The 16,557-nt window shown below is 46.5% G+C and overlaps 1 protein-coding gene across 4 annotated transcripts in view; it reads left to right on the top strand.

The window, feature by feature from the left end:
• The window catches only part of GFRA1 (GDNF family receptor alpha 1), a 231,242-nt gene that overhangs the window by 195,273 nt on the left and 19,412 nt on the right, over positions 1-16,557 (top strand). For all 4 annotated transcript variants that reach the window (XM_056120569.1, XM_056120568.1, XM_056120570.1 and 1 more), the window contains 3 exons: positions 3,520-3,629; positions 6,347-6,481; positions 10,276-10,457. In XM_056120569.1, the coding sequence (XP_055976544.1) occupies positions 3,520-3,629; positions 6,347-6,481; positions 10,276-10,457 (427 nt within the window). The remainder of the gene's footprint in view (positions 1-3,519; positions 3,630-6,346; positions 6,482-10,275; positions 10,458-16,557) is intronic.

The following is a 16,557-nucleotide window of genomic DNA, read 5'->3' as shown; positions in this document are numbered from 1 at the left end:
TTGGGACGACCATATGTGGTGCCGGGTGTTGAACCTGGGTTGGTGGCCAGCAGCGCCTTAGCTTACCCACTGTCCTACCTCTGCAGTCCCTGCTGGCGGGAGTTCTAACAAGGCTGCTTGTGTGTTCACTGTCCTTTGGAAACTCTGTCTTGGTGATGCTGATCTCTGGGATCTGGACCGGGAGCTTCACTCTAAAACCATCCTGTCTAGGGTTCTTGGAATCACAGGTGAAGTTTCCTCTTCCCACTCTCCTGACACTCCTTGCAGCAGACGGACTCAATTAGCCTCTCATTCCAGAGTTCCCTGGTGAGTGGGTCCCATGGTTACTAGGCAAAATGGGCCTGGTGGCATTAGTATCATCTTGAAGGCCGGCATCCTCATGACACTCTTCAGTCACAGTCAGCTCCAGAGATGGTGGAAAATGAGGGGAGGGATGGAGAGAGGGAAGAGTAGGAGAGAGGGAGAGAGGGAGAGGAAGGCCATCCCTCCATCTGGGGACCCAGCCCTGCCCCGTCCAAGAGCTGCTCAGGCCGGGTGTGTGCAGAGCTGGAACACCAGCTGCCGGAATCCCAGTTGGCCTTGGGAACGTTCAAAGCCCAGTCCTGCTACCTCGTTAACTTTCATGACCAAGTAAATGCTGCTGAAATTAACACTCAATCCAAGCTGGAAGCGCCGGGAGCCAGTTGAGTGAGCCTGAACCACCTGTAGGGGATTTTCTCCAAATAATAAATCTTCAAACCAGGCTTCAGAACATCGCCAGGTTGTCTGTCCTTCTGTATATTCAGTTAAAATCAGAAAGAATCACCCACAGGGCAGAGGCTGTAGGAGAGAGGCCCAAGCATACACGTGGGCACACTCACAGCCTCAGTGGAGACTGTTGGCTCGGACACTTTGTTTTAGCAAGGGCCTTACCTTACTCTCTGCGGAGTATGAGGGGCTGGACAGGGAATCTCCTGCAAAGCTCAGACACATTTCCCCTGAGCATTTCCCCTGAGTATTTCCAGGGAAGACCCTGGAGACTCCAAGCAGCACCAGAAGAGGCACTGCAGGGCCCGTTCAGTGTCGTGGCTCTGGCCCTGCACTGCATCAACAGACGAGTTGGCTGGGAACCGCTAGTGGGGCCCCCAGAACCTCCTGAGAATCACTTGGGAGGCCCCTCCCCCCAAAAGGCCTTTCACAAGCCTTCCCCAGCCCCACACAGCCTACCTCACTCTAACCACAACACAGACTTGTTTGTCAGCTGAAGTATGCTAAGTACCAGCAGTGTCTTGGGTGGAAATAAGTAGAAACAAGCACTGAGAACGTCAGCTGCCAACTCAGAGTCCTCAAGACAAGAGAGCAGAGGAGACAACCATGCCATTGTCTCCTATAATTGCCAGATAATTTAAATTCCTGTGAAGTCCATTGTGTTCTTCACAGAGAAGCAGAGCATTTGTCTGCTCAGATGACCTCAGAGGTGCCCCAGCTCTCATCCAGGCCTTCTCCAACAATACTCTCTTCAGATTGAAAAACAGCTCATAGGCCACAAAAAGCCCCGGTCTTCCCCAGAGTGGTGGGTCTGTGGCTGCTCCACTTCCGGTCTCTGCAACCTTCCTGCCACCCAAGGGCTTCTGGTGGGCTGTGCCACAGACAGAGGGTTCCTGGAACAGACGACATATTCTACCCTCTACTGTGTGGACCCTCCAGGCCTCACTTCCAACTACAGCCCCAAGGTACTGGACCAACAGTGATGGCACACGTAGGGAGTGGCACTTGTCCCTCAGGCCTTTCTCTTCAGTTCTGGAAAAGCTTCTCCTCCCTGTCACTTGACTGGCCCAAATCCCTGTCCCCTCTGGACTGGGGGATGGAGATGACTCCCAGACAGATACACATATCTTCAAAGCCAGTAGGAATTAGGGGTGCAGATGGGCCATAGGATCCTATTTTATGTCAAGAATACATTTCTGTGTGACGTAAATATTTTCTCATTGTGGATTTTTGGTGAGTGTGTAAGAAATGTACTTCCTAAGGATACAAATAAACCTTGTTAGAGTATGAAATGGAAACTTCAAAGAATCTATATCTCTAGTTAATAGGGTCTGTAGACATCTTCTCTCCAACCAAGCATAGGTGGGTGAGGACTGGGGGGGAGAAGAGGGGGCTGGTGGTTGGGGGTTGTCTAAGAAAAGAGGCTCACACTTCAAGAGTTTAAATTTAGTTTCAGTGTCATGTGCACATTTTCCTGCATGTACCTTGTGGATTCAAGTCTAATTCATTTTGAAATGACTCATTTGTTGCGTATGAAAATACATAATATGAGACTAATACTAAGGGCAGTAGAAACAAGAGTCAGGAGGATTGGTCCATCTTTAGAAGCCTGCCTCAATGCTGGGGGATAAGACAATTGCAATAGAGAAGATAACTGACAAAGATAGTTGTAAATGATCACTCTAGATAAGAACTGCGTGTTCAAAGTAGATATCACTGTATCATTGTCGTCCCATTGTTCATTGGTTTGCACAAGTGGGTGCAAGTAATGTCTCCATTCGTCCCAGCCCTGAGATTTTAGCAGCCTCTCCTTACTCGTCCTTCCCAATGCTGCCATATTGGAGGCTCTTTCAGGGTCAGGGGAATGAGGTTCATTATTGTTACTGTTTTTAGCATATTGAATATGCCACAGGTAGCTTGCCAGGCTCTGTCGTGCGGGCGGGATACTCTCGGTAGCTTTGCTGAGCTCTCCGAGAGGGACAGAAGCTGTAGGAAATTCTGCGTCACTCTCTTCCGGGAGCTTTGTCTCTGAATCTTGGCTGTTGATGAGATCACATGGTGCTGGGGGCAGTTTGTGAATGTGACCGCCAAGCCACTGGAAAATGGGGGATCTGGGTGGAGGAGGTCCAGTCCCTATCTGAGCAGGCTTAGAGATCTCAGCCATAGGTCCCACATACCTGGGTTGCTCTGCCGGTTCCTTCTGAAAATCACCAGGACCCAGCCACAGCAATGCTCAAGGCCACTCTCCACACGCTTGGATGAGCCTCATGCATGAAGGAACCGGCAAAGTAGGTAAAGGAAAAATATGATAACCTCTCCATATCTGTATGGCAAACCATAATTCCCAAAAGGAGAGAAATAGAGAGAAAGAAGGAAAGTACTTGAGATACAGGCTGGGGGGAGGGAGGTAGTGGGAGAGAAACTGGTAACATTGGTGGTGGGAAATGTACGGTGGTGGAGGGATGGGTGTTGAACATTGTATGACTGAAACCCCATCATGAACAGCTTTGTAACTGTGTACCTTATGGTGATTCCTTTCTTTTAAGTTTGAATTTTCTGAATGTTGGGTGTGTGGTAAAGGGTCTTTCAGCAAAGGAATGAATTACAGTGATAATGATGACTGTCCAGAGACTGAGGAACTTCTGAAGAGCCTCCCCCATATATATATATATATATATATATATATATATATATATGTGTGTGTGTGTGTATATAAAAATATATATTATATTTATATATATATATAAAATATATATTATATATTTTTTTCAGATCTCGCCTGGCAGATTTTTTTACCAACTGCCAGCCAGAGTCAAGGTCTGTGAGCAGCTGTCTGAAGGAGAACTATGCTGACTGCCTCCTCGCCTACTCCGGGCTCATCGGTAAGATGGGGGAGAAGCAGGGAAGAGGGATGGGAGGAAAGTCTGGCAGGAGGTCCCCGCATGCTCTTTCCACAGCCACGTGCCCTGGCCAAGGCGAGTTGAAACCCTCTAGTTGGTTTTGAGGTTAGACCCTGAGGACTCCCCTGGATGAAAGTGAGAGAGAAGCTAATGGATGTGCACGGGTGCAGACTGACAGAGGCATCATTAAAGAGCAGGGGCAACAAGTGCAAAGACCTCGGAAGCAGCTGCAGGGAGGACTGACCACAGGGAACAGACAGGGCAAAAGGCGCCGGGTTCTGCACGCACCACTGCAGCCAGCTAATTGTCTTAGGGAGCTTTGAAGAAAGGCAACAAGAAAAACACTCAGTCTGAGAAATAGCACAGAAATGGTGCTTTGGAAAGAAAACCCTAAACAGTGGAGTCCTGCTGGCCCTAGTGACTCAGCTGTTGGTGTGCAGAGGGTAGTGATTAAGATTACATCACCTCTGTCCCCCCGACCCAAAACACTCTGAGAACAGACATAGCAAAACCAGAACTTTCTCTATTTCAAGACCCAGACTTGATTAGCAGAAGACCCCAAATTTTGGGAACTTAGCATTCCCCTTTCAGAAAAAAAAAAATACTACTTGGAACTTTCCTGGAAATCAACTTTAGAGAGAACAGAAAGAAAGCACCTCCCAAAGACACCCTAGGGTTCTACTGTCACCCCCTGAATCATGCCAACGAATCATGCCAGGATCCCGTTATCCACTTGACAGTCTACTGCTTTAGAAGAACCAGTTTCTCACTCTGGAGAATAGTTTTGAAAGAACTCTGGGGAGCGAGACTGAGGCATATTTGTGTTTGGCTATGTAGGGCAGGAGGAAGAAAAGCAGATGCTCCGGGGACCAGGGGCCAGGAAAACCCTGTATCAGCACCCCACCACATGACAGTTGATACAGACTGACAGTGAAGGCTGGCTGGGCTTGGCAAGGGAAAGCAATGTGTGAGGAGTCCTGGGGTAGGTAGGTGCTGTGTTCCTGCCAGGATCAGAAGTGCTTCCTTCCAGAAGGACAGCATAGAGTCAGGTGTGGTCTGGAGTGCCTGCATGCACGGGCCAGTGAACAGCCAATGGTAGGGGCGGTCCAGGGCTCTCTGTGCCTCCTCACTCCCACCCCTGACCCAGGCAGTCCCCATGAGCATCGTCAGGGACATGGAAAGTGAAACTGGCTCTCATCACTCGGGCCTCCAGAGTTTCTTTTGCTCTATACTTTTCATGAAGCTCTGTCGCCTGTCATGGGGTTTTGCCAAACTGTGGAATGACAGGCTCAGGAAATGGAAAAACCACTGGCTGCCTGACCGATGTCAAAAGTTTGAGAGTACAGACAGGGGTGCCCGAAGGAGATGGCACAGTGTCAACTAGCCCTTTTCCAGATGGAAACCCTGTTCCCATGAGAGTTCATCTTCCATAAAGGCTCCCAAGGCCTCCCTGAGTGGCCGAGATACATGCTGTGCAATTCCTGTGAGCCCCGCCTGGGCATGACAGCCCTTCTGGTGTCTGAAGGGGACCAAATCTGATTTCTCCCCTGGGTTAATCCCTCTTCTGCTCTAACTTCTTTCAGAACCAAGCTTGTTCCTCCTTCTCCCATAAGCAGACTCCACTATGGTGTCAGGCATTGAGGGATGCTCAGGAGACATATGTTAGCTCTTCCTTAGTGGGGATGATGCCTGTTTCTTTTTCTCCCAAAGTTCCCAAAGCTCCCTCTCTGCTCTAAGTTGAGGTTCTCATCCCAGGAACAATGGGATATTGTTTCCTCCAAGTCAGTGAGGAATTTGGGGCAAAGACAGTAAGGCCCTTGACCCAGAAGAGTTTACATTCTGTGGTTGTGACCAAATCTGTCCCATTGGGTCGCTGATTGTCCTTTTTCTTAGTTCTGCAAAATAAAAATAATACAGAAGACTTCTTGGCATGAGTAGGTAGTGCCTGGTGTGAACCACCCAGGCAGAGACATTTGAGTTGCATTAAGTGTTAATGCATTGTTTATTCGTGCCAGTACAGAACTCAACAGGAAAAAAGCAGGAATACAGGAAGATGTAGGCCAAAGAGACCACCCAGCATTTCTTGGAGGACTCTTGAGACAATACTCTAGAAGCTGTTCTCTTAGAGAATTTCCAATGTTTGTTTCTAACTTGGAAGACTTTTGTTCAATCCGTGGAGAGTCTGATGCACAGAGCTCTCCTTAGCAATATTCAGGCTACAGGCTCACCCAGAAGGTGAGCCTCTGAGCTTCCCTGGGTAACTCTGAAGCAGCCATTTGCTTCAGAGAGAATTGAATTTGGAGTCCTCAAAGTATCTTTAAAGACATGTAAAGCCAGTTCTACCTATTAATGAAGATGAATGCCATCCCCAAGAAAATGCAAGGAACTTGGCAACTCATACATTCTCAGCTCATTCTCTTCAGCTCCCTGACATCACACCATTTGTGTAGGGGAAAAAAAGTCCCATTGCAGCTCAAAGAGTTTGACTATAATTTTAAAGTAAATATATAAATTATTTTATGTGCTCAATATAAATTGCCAAGAAAACACGCTACTTAACAGAATTTCCCACTCAGTAAATACAATGTTTGCAATTATCCACGGTGCCATCACTGTCAGTGGAACACATGTTTCTTTCTAGGCACTAGAAAAATCTAGATTCTCACTTAAGACTCAAACGCCTTGTTTTTATTTTTCAGGTACAGTCATGACACCCAACTACATAGACTCCAGCAGCCTCAGCGTGGCCCCGTGGTGTGACTGTAACAACAGTGGAAATGACCTGGAAGAGTGCATAAAGTTTTTGAATTTCTTCAAGGACAACACCTGTCTTAGTAAGTCTTAAAAAAAAAAAGAAATAAAGGGGCTGCAGCGATAGCACAGTGGGTACGGCATTTGCCTTGCACACGGCCAACCTGGGTTCGATTCCGAGCATCCCATATGATCCCCTAAGCACCACCAGGAGTAATTCCTGAGTTCAGAACCAGGATTAACCCCTGTGAATTGTCGGGTGTGACCAAAAAAGCAAGTAAATAAATAAATAATTTCACTTTGCTCTCAGTCTGCTTCCTCCATCTCCCTGACCCTTTTACCCTGATCATTGATGGACAACCCAGTTCTTTAGGCCAAACCACCTAAAGCAGCAAGAATGGAGCAACTAATGCTCTCAGGTTTCCAAGGCAATGAATCCTAAGGGCTGAGAGAGCAAGAGATCCAAAAGACCATCGGTACATTGAATACTTCTACATTTTGATCTTGACAACCAGAGCAAAGTCTCTTCCAAAGATTCCTCTAACCTGTGTAGAATACACAATATGAGGAAGCTTAGAAAGATTAGATGGGGGGAAGGTCTCCAAGGACTCTTGGGGAAAAATTAGCATGCTAGCATTGATAGTCCTCTGGATGCTTAGGGTTGGCTTCGAGAAGCTGGAGCAATTCGAGATAAGCTGGCAGTGTGGCCAGGAAGAGTGGGAGGTCAGGATGTGGGTTCCCTCAGGAGACTAGATGAGCCACAGGGGCTGGAAACAGTCTCGATGATCACCGCTGTGTCCTTTAGGATATTTGAAAGCAGAGCTTCCAAAGGAAGAGCCAGAGAAAGAGGAATGGACGTGTGCGAGCTGTCAACTCCAGAAGCACTGTGCCAGGGCTCCTTTGCCCGCTGATGTGTGCCCACTCCAGGCAGTGCTCCAGCTGAGATGCTGGAGTAGCTCACTCAACCTTTGGTGGCAGCCACCATTAATCTATTGAGTGCTCACGCTAGAAGGAGTGCAGTGACCTAGATGTTCTCATTCACTGCCATTTGCCCAGGAAACCTCCAATTTGTACAGGGAGCCTCAGATGAAGCTATTTCAGCTCCATTTCCAGTTAAGTAAATGGCTGGTATTCATAGAAGCCAGGAAGCCAGGGCCAGCCTCCAAAGCCCAAGTTCCTTCTACAGTCCCTCTGGCCCCCTGACCCACACCAGGGCTTTTGTTTGTTTCGTGCTTGACACGGAAGGGCCCAATAGACAAGAACATGAGAATGAACACCAGGGACCAGGGATGCTTCCTAATGTGTGCTGGGGAACAGGCTCTGAAAATGAGAGTGTAGCTACCCCTCTGAGATATGTCTCCTTCAGAGACAACTGTTTCTGATGTTCTGCTGAATGGTGATTAATTTCTAGAGAATTAGCAAACAATTTGCCATGTGCCTGTGGAAAAGCTTTTGTATTCCATCTAAGACCTCCTCATTATTTCCTTTGTTGAAAAGAAAAATCTAAGTCATTTTCTCAGTAGGTACCAGATAGAGTAATGTCACTATACGAAATACTTTGATCATCTTAAAACAAAAACAAATTTCAGGACACCTCAGCAAAAGTCAGACCTACAAAACTATCCTCAAGTGTGGAGATATTCATTGGGTTAGTGTGCCTTAAGAAGCCTGTAGCAATGCACACTTGGTTTATTTTAGACTTTAAACAGTGTATGTATATGTACATATATGTGCATATAGGTGTGTATATATACATATAATACATATGTATATATACATACATATATATATATACGCTTTTGGCAGAATGCAAGTTTTAAAAAGAAAAAGCAATTATAAAAGAGGTCAGTATCAGAAAAAAAATTATAGTCAGTCTAGCGGGAGAAACACCCTCTCTCAACAAAATTAAAGTTGTCCCAGCTTAATAATATTTTGGCATAGGGGAGAGTAGTTTGATGTCCTATTGCTAATGACTTTTCAATAAAAATAAATGCATTTGGTCTTCAACCAGGACCAAAGCCAGCCAGAATTGTTCATTGCCATTTAGAGTTGGATCTGAAGGGACACCGCATACCAAAGCTGCAAGGCTGAAAATTCAATTGCTTGCACAAAACCAAGAGTAGAAGACATGGGTGTGGATACCACCCACTCTTGGTCCCTCCAGATTGACCAGCCCTCTCCTAGATGCCTATCCTACACACCATGAACATCTCCAGCTTCCTTCTGGTTCCTGGAAAGGAAACAGTTATTTAAGTCAAAGAGTATTGCAGATGTGATGGCACACATCACAGAGAGATGGCAGAGAGACTGGGCTGGCGGGGGAAGGGAGATACCACTTAGTCTCATTCCCATATTTGTTCAGATCCCACCTTAGCCTTTCTGGAGCACGAGATATCAACAGCCCAGCCCAGTTCCATCCACCACCAGCTTTATTTCCAAGTATTAACCTCTCTGGGCAGGAACTTGTCTTCTATTTTGTCATATTTAGCTGCTGGGACCCAGCACAGGGCAATATTCTCTTATGCTCTCTCTCCCTCTCTCATCTTAATAGAATAGTTGGAAGGAGCAAGCTGACCCCAAGAGGGAAGGCAGATGTGCTGGAAAACACGGGGAATTGTAGGAGATGGTGGGGGGCCTTGAATCTACATGGCTTGTTAGACAGGCTCTGGTTGTAGTGGCTCTGGGTCATTTAAGGAAACTGGCTCCTGTTCTACTTCTCTGCTTCACCCTCCCAGTTAAGCCATATAACATGGCTAAGAGCTCAAAAAAAGTTTTTTATTAATTTGAAGCTGTTTCTTGTTGCCTAGAAAATACAAAGTTTTAGAAAACAAGCTTCCAATTTGCAGAACTTAAAAAGATAACAATTTTAGAAGAAAACGTCACTTCTAAGAGGAAGATTAGGCTCAAATTATTCTGTCTTGTATATTGAAAAATGCCATCTAAGAGTCATATATTAACAATTTGCACATTCAGGCCCCAAATGGAGGAGTTTGATTTCTTATACAATGAATATGAAATAAAAAAAAATCCTAAATCCAGCCCAAATCCCCCAGGACCTGATTAAAAACTGTTTTTCATTCATTTTAGGGAGGGGAACAACACACAACCAATTTACTCTTGCCATAAAAACAATCTAATCCCATGAAATTGTAATAAGCTTTTAAAGTTTTACATTTTAAACTTTTCATTTAAGCAAGGCTGTTCCCACCTAATTATGTAGATTTTGTTTGGGAGACTGGGAGCCGAAAGAGAAAAAATAATCTTGCTTAAATTTTCACTCTCTATTGATGAGGTCTGGGGTATATTTTTCTTTGAACAAAGCTAGTTGTGGTTTGCACTTTGGGCCATGTCTGAGTCATTGTAGGTGCCCTGTGGTCTGCAGTTACATTTTGTGCCGTTTGATATCACCTCCTGCCAAATTGGTGTGCATGCCACTAATTGCCTTCGTCTCATAATTAAAGATGCGCACTTTTGAAAAGAAGCACTAATGAGTTTGCTTTTGGTATAGACTTTTGGGACAGTGCACGGATCTCTTGGAACACTGTGATTTCAAATCGAGGTCTCGGGCTGGGCTCAGCTGAGGAGTATTTCAGGACAAGGCTCTTGCTCAGCCCCTGGTGAATAAATAGAACAATAAATACTTGTTGCACTGGAAGCATGGCTCACTGTCCAGCTCCGGGTTCAACAAATTAGCCGACTCAGGGCTCCTGACCCAAGACCTGGCTGGCTGCACATGGAGGGTGAATGGATGGATGAATTTCTTTTGGAGCTGTCCAATGCTGCCTTCAGAATTTCCAGAGTATTCTGGCTGTGTGTATCCTGTCTGTTACATTTGCTGTTTGACTTAGAAATTGGATTTCCTCCTGTTTTACTACAGAAAATGCAATTCAGGCCTTTGGCAATGGCTCCGATGTGACTGTGTGGCAGCCAGCCCTCCCAGTTCAGACCACCACTGCCTCTAGCAGCACTGCCTTCCGGCCCAAGACCAAGCCCCTGGGGCCAGCAGGGTCTGAGAACGAAATCCCCACCCACGTCTTACCGCCTTGCGCCAACTTACAGGTAAGGGCAGGCTTGAACTCCTTAGTGGAGCTCTGCAGAGAAACCCAGGCTCATTTATCTGAGCTGTATTTGGGCGAGGAAGGCAAATAGTGGAATGTAGCTCAGGTCTTAAATGATAAAACAAGAGTGGAAAGTGCCATGGAGGAGAGAGCGTTTTGTTGAGACATTGAACTCACCAGTTATCTGAGTTGGGTCGAACTTTTGTATTTACCCTGGTTGTGTTGCCCTGGTGGCAAGAAGGGACAGGGGAAATGATAGCCTTCTGTTTTGTGGAGTGGTAAATTTGGGCAATTTATGTGCTTTGCTAATTTTGTGACCTATAAAGTAGCATGTTGGAGAGGAAGAAGCTTCAGGGTTTGGCTCCATCGCCAACATTGAAACTGAGTGTGGGATATTTGACTCTGTCTAAAGAGATGCCAGAACCTGGATTATGGGTGATATCTTTACTCAAATGCAGAGTCTTCTATGAGCTTGTTCTTCAGAAAACCAGAGAAAAATGCACCTTCCCTGTATTGTGCTGCTATGCAAAATCCCCATGTGAGTAGACACAGTCATAGTGACCAGGATACTTGTTTGGGATGAATCCAGATCTCCAAGAACCACAGTGATGCACCAATATGGTGGTTTCCTGGCTTGATTCAAAGGAGGGTCTTTCATCAGCCCCATTATTGATCTTCTATAGTAATGAGAAGCCATCTGTTTTGTAAGACTTCTCATCATCCTGTGCTCAGGAGAGTATTCTCACAGGCTCTCCATCTTTGGGTATCCTCTTCCGATGCTTCTGTCATTTTGGTGACATGGAGAAAGTTGTAGGAGATTGGGTGATATGGTGACCCTATGGTTGAAAGTCCTGTTGTTTTGTTGAGGACACGCTCCAACATTGTTATCAATCCTACAGAGCTGGTGACTCACACGAGGGGCTGGGATCCAGGACTGTTGTGTGCTTTTCAGAGGTCATCTGAGGTATATGGGGTGAGAGTGGTGACCACATGGTCACTTGTGCTTTCTTTCCTGAAAGACTAGGTGTTGGGCCTAGTGTTATCCATACCCACTTGTCACGAGTGATATTTACCCACTCCTCCCTCTCCAACCCAACCAATGGTCAGCACCCCCACGATGTACCCCAGCAAACTCCTTTTTAGACCCACAATCCACATATTTTCCTAAAAAGATCCCAGCCTGGGAGATGTCTCCAAAGGACTGAGCACTTGGTGCCCTGAGCACAGAGCCTGGGGAGCCCCAGAGCACTGCTAGATGTGGCGCCAAAACAAAACATAAAATAGGACCAAGGGAATAGAATAGAAGTTAAGGTACCTAACTTGCATGCAGTTTGAGTTTAACCCCTCATAGAGTGACCCCAACACAGACCCAAGAGAAGCCCCTGTGCACTGCCCAGTGTGACCCCCCAAACCAAAATCTAAGAAAAGAACAAAGTCAGGCACCATTTTCTCTTCTCTTTTTATTTATTTATTTATTTTTGCTCTTTGGGTCACACCCAGCGATGCTAGGGTGTACTCTAGGCTGTGCACTCAGGAATTACTCCTGATGGTGCTCAGGGGACCATATGGGATGCTAGGAATTGAACCCAGGTCGGCCGCATGCAAGGCAAATGTCCTACCCACTGTACTGTCACTCTGGCCCCATATTTCCTCTTCTGACTCTTTTACTTCCCCCATATCCACTGGCTCCCTGCTCTGGAAGCTTCCATGCCATTCTAGTGACTGTGGTCTCTGTCTTCTACTCTCTACCTGCTCAGCCTTCCAGCACACTCTCAGACCTCAGGTACCTGCCCCATGACCCCCAAAGGAGCAGGCCAAGAGGGGATCCACATACACTCTCACCTTGGTTCTTGGTGCTTCTAGACTGTCCCCTAGATGTTCCCCATCTCTCTAACTTAGTGTGGGAAGGGAAGAACAGGGTGCTAGCCAGATATTCTGGCCCCAACAGCCCCATACTGCTTCTAGACCTGAGGAGGAGGAAGAAATGACTCCCCCAGAGTGTCCTCACCAGTTAGAGGCAGATACAGAGCCAGAATGAGCACCCCCGAGGTCAGGGCTGGGCTACTTCTTCATCCCCTGCCTTGGTGAGCATCTTGCTCCAGCCAGGGGATAATCTGCCCTTGTTGGGTCCCTTAGCCACTCAAGGGCTGGGTAGAGTGTGTTTCTATACAGGTATAAGTCAGGTTATCTTCTCTGTACCCCTACACAGCCCCCTCCTCCATCTCACGTGGCAGACGTCCTTTCCTTTCCCAATAAAACAACAGAGGCAGGGGAAGCCTCTCAACTTAACCTAGATCATACTGCAGTTTGCTGGGGCTGGGAGTTCCAACTTCAAGGCTAATGAAACTTGACTTTGTCTTGTGACCTTGGACAATCTGGGCTTCCCTCCGCCCCCACTTTCTTCACATTTGAATTGGGCTGAGAAGCAGAAGTAAGAATTAGAAGATCAAAGACCAGAGTGATAGTCCAGGGAATAAGATACTTGTCTTCCATGCAGTGGATTCCATTAGAACCCCCGACACTTGTACATTATTCCTTGAGCACCATCAGAAATGACCCCTAGGCCCAGCAGTAAACCTTGAGCTCTGATAGGTGTGGACCAAAGCCCTGTATCAACAAAAATAACATTATACAAAGTGATGAATACCATGTGAACTACTGGTGGTGGTAAGTCATTTACAAGACGTGCCTATGTTAAAACCTGTTGTATGCCTTAGATTTTGTCAGACATCCCAAAAAGCAGCCGTGCAACACATTATAAGTCACTTCCTACCCATTTTCCATGGTTTCTATGCCATACCTGATGTGGTTCAGACAGTGGGCAACACATCATTGAGAGAAATATATAAATATATGCCTCTCAGAGAGCCCGGCAAGCTACCGAGAGTATCCTGCCCACACAAGCAGAGCCTGGCAAGCTCCCTGTGGCATATTCGATATGCCAAATATAATAACGACAACAGGTCTCATTCCCCTGACCCTGAAAGAGCCTCCAATCGTTGGGAAAAGATGAGTAAGAAGAGGATGCTAAAATCTCAAGGCTGGGAGGAATAGAGATGTTACTGGTGCCCTCTCGAGTAAATTGATGTTCAGTGGGAACACAGTGATACAGTGATACCACAAAGCTGGTGTGAGGCAGAGGGAGAAAAGATAATATGAGAGAAAGGAATGAGAGAAGGTGATGAGAATGATGGGGAAGACATCATGCTTATCCTTTTGACTAGCCTGTGCTCCAATTGGCCAGTTGTTGGACAGTAAGGGTTTGGCAGTTTGGTGCTCATTTTGGGGTGATCTATATTAAGAACAGTTGAAAGAATCACACCAGAAGATCAGGAATGGGGGCTGGAGGCTGAGTAGTGATGTAGTGAGCAGGTTTGCCTGCTAAGTGACCCTTGCCCTGTATACTGATTTAGAACCCTTGCTCTTACATCAGGCTGCCCATCTGTCTTTCCTTTGCCTGCCTTGCTGTCTCCAAATACATTACCATTTGCCAGGGCCCCCCACAAATATCTGAGAATGGCATCTGTCCCAGCACCTATGTCATGATTCAGAATAGCACTGACTTAAACCAGCTTGGGATCCATTTGGTAACTGATTTGGAGAAAGTCAACTATCTTTGGCAGCTCTAAAGTTCACTTCCCTGGAGAAGCAACCTCTCGTAATATTTTAAAATATACAATAAAATGAGAAAACTCTTGGGGACTTGAGTTTCTGTCTTAACATTTGAGATAGATTTCCCCCTTGGATGGGAAGAAATAAGAATAAATATTTTCACAAGTCAGTTTCCCAGTGTAATTATCAACAAACCAAACACAACCCAGTTTGGGGAGATGGCTGGTCCATGGCACACCCAGGCCTCATCTGTGGCGCCTCTGAATGGCTTGGCTTTAAAAGGGGAGAGTGAATTGAATGGTAGAAAATGTCAATGAGTTGTCCAAGCATTCACCCCCACCCCCGAGCTGATAAAATACCACGTTTAGGGGGAACCCTGCCAAACTTCCATGTCAGGACTCATTGGCAGTCATGTCAGGGCTGAGAGTGGTCAAAATGTGCTGTTATTGTTGGCAGTTCTCTCTGACTTGTGCAAAGTGGTCACAGAAGAACCAAGACACATTAGTAATTCTACCAACCATTTCATTTTCTGTGCCTTTGGGAGATCTGGTCATTGGGAAAGCTCAGGATATTTAAACCAAATGAGGATTTTTCTTGGTGCTTATTTAAAGTAAATATCTTTGGAAGAGATAAGTATTGGGAAAAGCTCTCTTTTGCATCGTTGTACACCCATTTAACTCTTGTGGCTTAAAGGGATGACTTCTTCAAATGGCCTTTGAGACTCTTTCATTTCCATGATCAAATAAGGTAACAGACACTGGGGGAAAGAGTCTTGGGGTTATAACTGAGGTCTGAAAAAAGTGTTCATGCTTCTGTCCCTTTTCCCTCCCTTCCATACTGTACTTTGGGAGGGGTGTGAATTGGGTCACACTAAATGATGCTCAGGATGTGCTCCTGTCTCTGTGCTCAGGGATCACTCCTGGCAGTGATCAGGGAACCATATGTGGCACCAGAAGTCAAACCAGGGTTAGCCGGATGTGACGCTAGCAGCCCCCGGTACCTTATCCCCTGAACTCTTCAGTCCCTCCACTCCGTTTTCTTGAAAGTGATGTGATGGGTCATCAGCAGGCAGATGCTCAAAACCAGCCAGGAAGAGGAAATCCCTGAGCCACTGGGCAGTGCCCTGCTGAATTCAGCAATAGCATGCAAAGTTGGGGCTTCGGTTTGTCTGCAGTTGTCTCAATGAAACCCAGCTGTGAGTGGGACGCAGAGGGCTGGCAGTTCTTGCCCTTGAGTTTTTATCTCTCTCATCTTCCTAATGGGGCTTATATTCTGCATCCTAGAAGGAACCAGCAGGCCTGCTTTCTCGGTCAGTCTGAGAGCAGGGTGGGAATGGTCCAAATGAGGGGTGAGTGCGGGGAGGACTTTGGGAGGTCCCCACTGCTTAGAGCCACATTGCAGCAGCCAGTATTGTCTCCTCATCACCCACATTGCCTGCCAAGGTGAGCTGACTCAGTGACTCTCGGGGTTTCACGATGGGGACACCCCAGCATCAGTAGGCCTCTTTCCTGGAGCCAATACCAGACAACATTCTCTAGGTTACTGGCTAAGTCTGTCTCCTCCTGGCCTCCAGGAAAAGCAACACATGGTTCCTTTTCCTCCAGGTTAGAGTTTGAAGCTCATGGAAATAGCTGAGGCTTCAACAGGAGGGTGGGCAGTGCCTGCTTGCAGATTGGTATGAGGGGTAAGAGGACACAGGGGCTTATTCTCTTGAACACCACTGGTGACCTTTCACTCACTCATGTGAGTCTACTGTGGTTTACCCCTTCCCCCACTTAGCCTCTGGAGCTAAGACAACACCCTCCACCCCCCCACCCCCACCCCCAGTGATGTGTGAAACCAAGGATAGCACCAGATCCTATATATTGCATCTTCTAATGCATATGTTCCTATGACAAAGCTTCATTTGTTAATGAGGCCTAAGAAGAGATTAACGGTAATAATAAAACCAAGTAATTACAAATAATAGACTTCAATGAAGGTTTAATGGATGTGGTCCCTTGCGCTCAAAGTATCTTATGGGCAAAGTATTATTTAGGGGTTGTAAAAACCCTTGATTCAGGAGGACTCACTGGGTTGAATATTGAATTTAAATATTGAGTATTCGATCGAATACTGAACCATTGATCTGTGAGCCAGACTGGAGTCCTGGAAGAATGTGCACTTCCCACCTGCTGCCAAGCTCATCAGTCCTAAAGCAGCCCCGTTTGCATCCCATGGGGCCAGACCACTCTAGAAAGGTCTACAGAAGGCTTCCCAGGGGCCAACTCTCAGTGTCCAGATGTGGCAGGAAGGTGATTATCCAGAACTGCTAAGTGCCGAGGCTCCAGCTTTGACCAGGGGAAAATTGTAAGTGTGGAGTTTGAAAAGGAAAGCTGCCAATGGGTGTCCTGTAAATCATTTGTGCCGGCAGACTGACCCCATTATGTCAGCTAATCCTGGAAATACAGGAGGTAAATTTAAATCTTCGAGCATGAAGCACTTAATCA

Source organism: Sorex fumeus, unplaced genomic scaffold (genome assembly GCF_029834395.1).
Source record: "Sorex fumeus unplaced genomic scaffold, SorFum_2.1 ptg000043l, whole genome shotgun sequence".
NCBI classification, from domain to species: Eukaryota; Metazoa; Chordata; class Mammalia; order Eulipotyphla; family Soricidae; genus Sorex; species Sorex fumeus.
The sequence above is the reverse complement of the archived record's forward strand: the minus strand, read 5'-3'. Positions and strand labels throughout refer to the sequence as shown.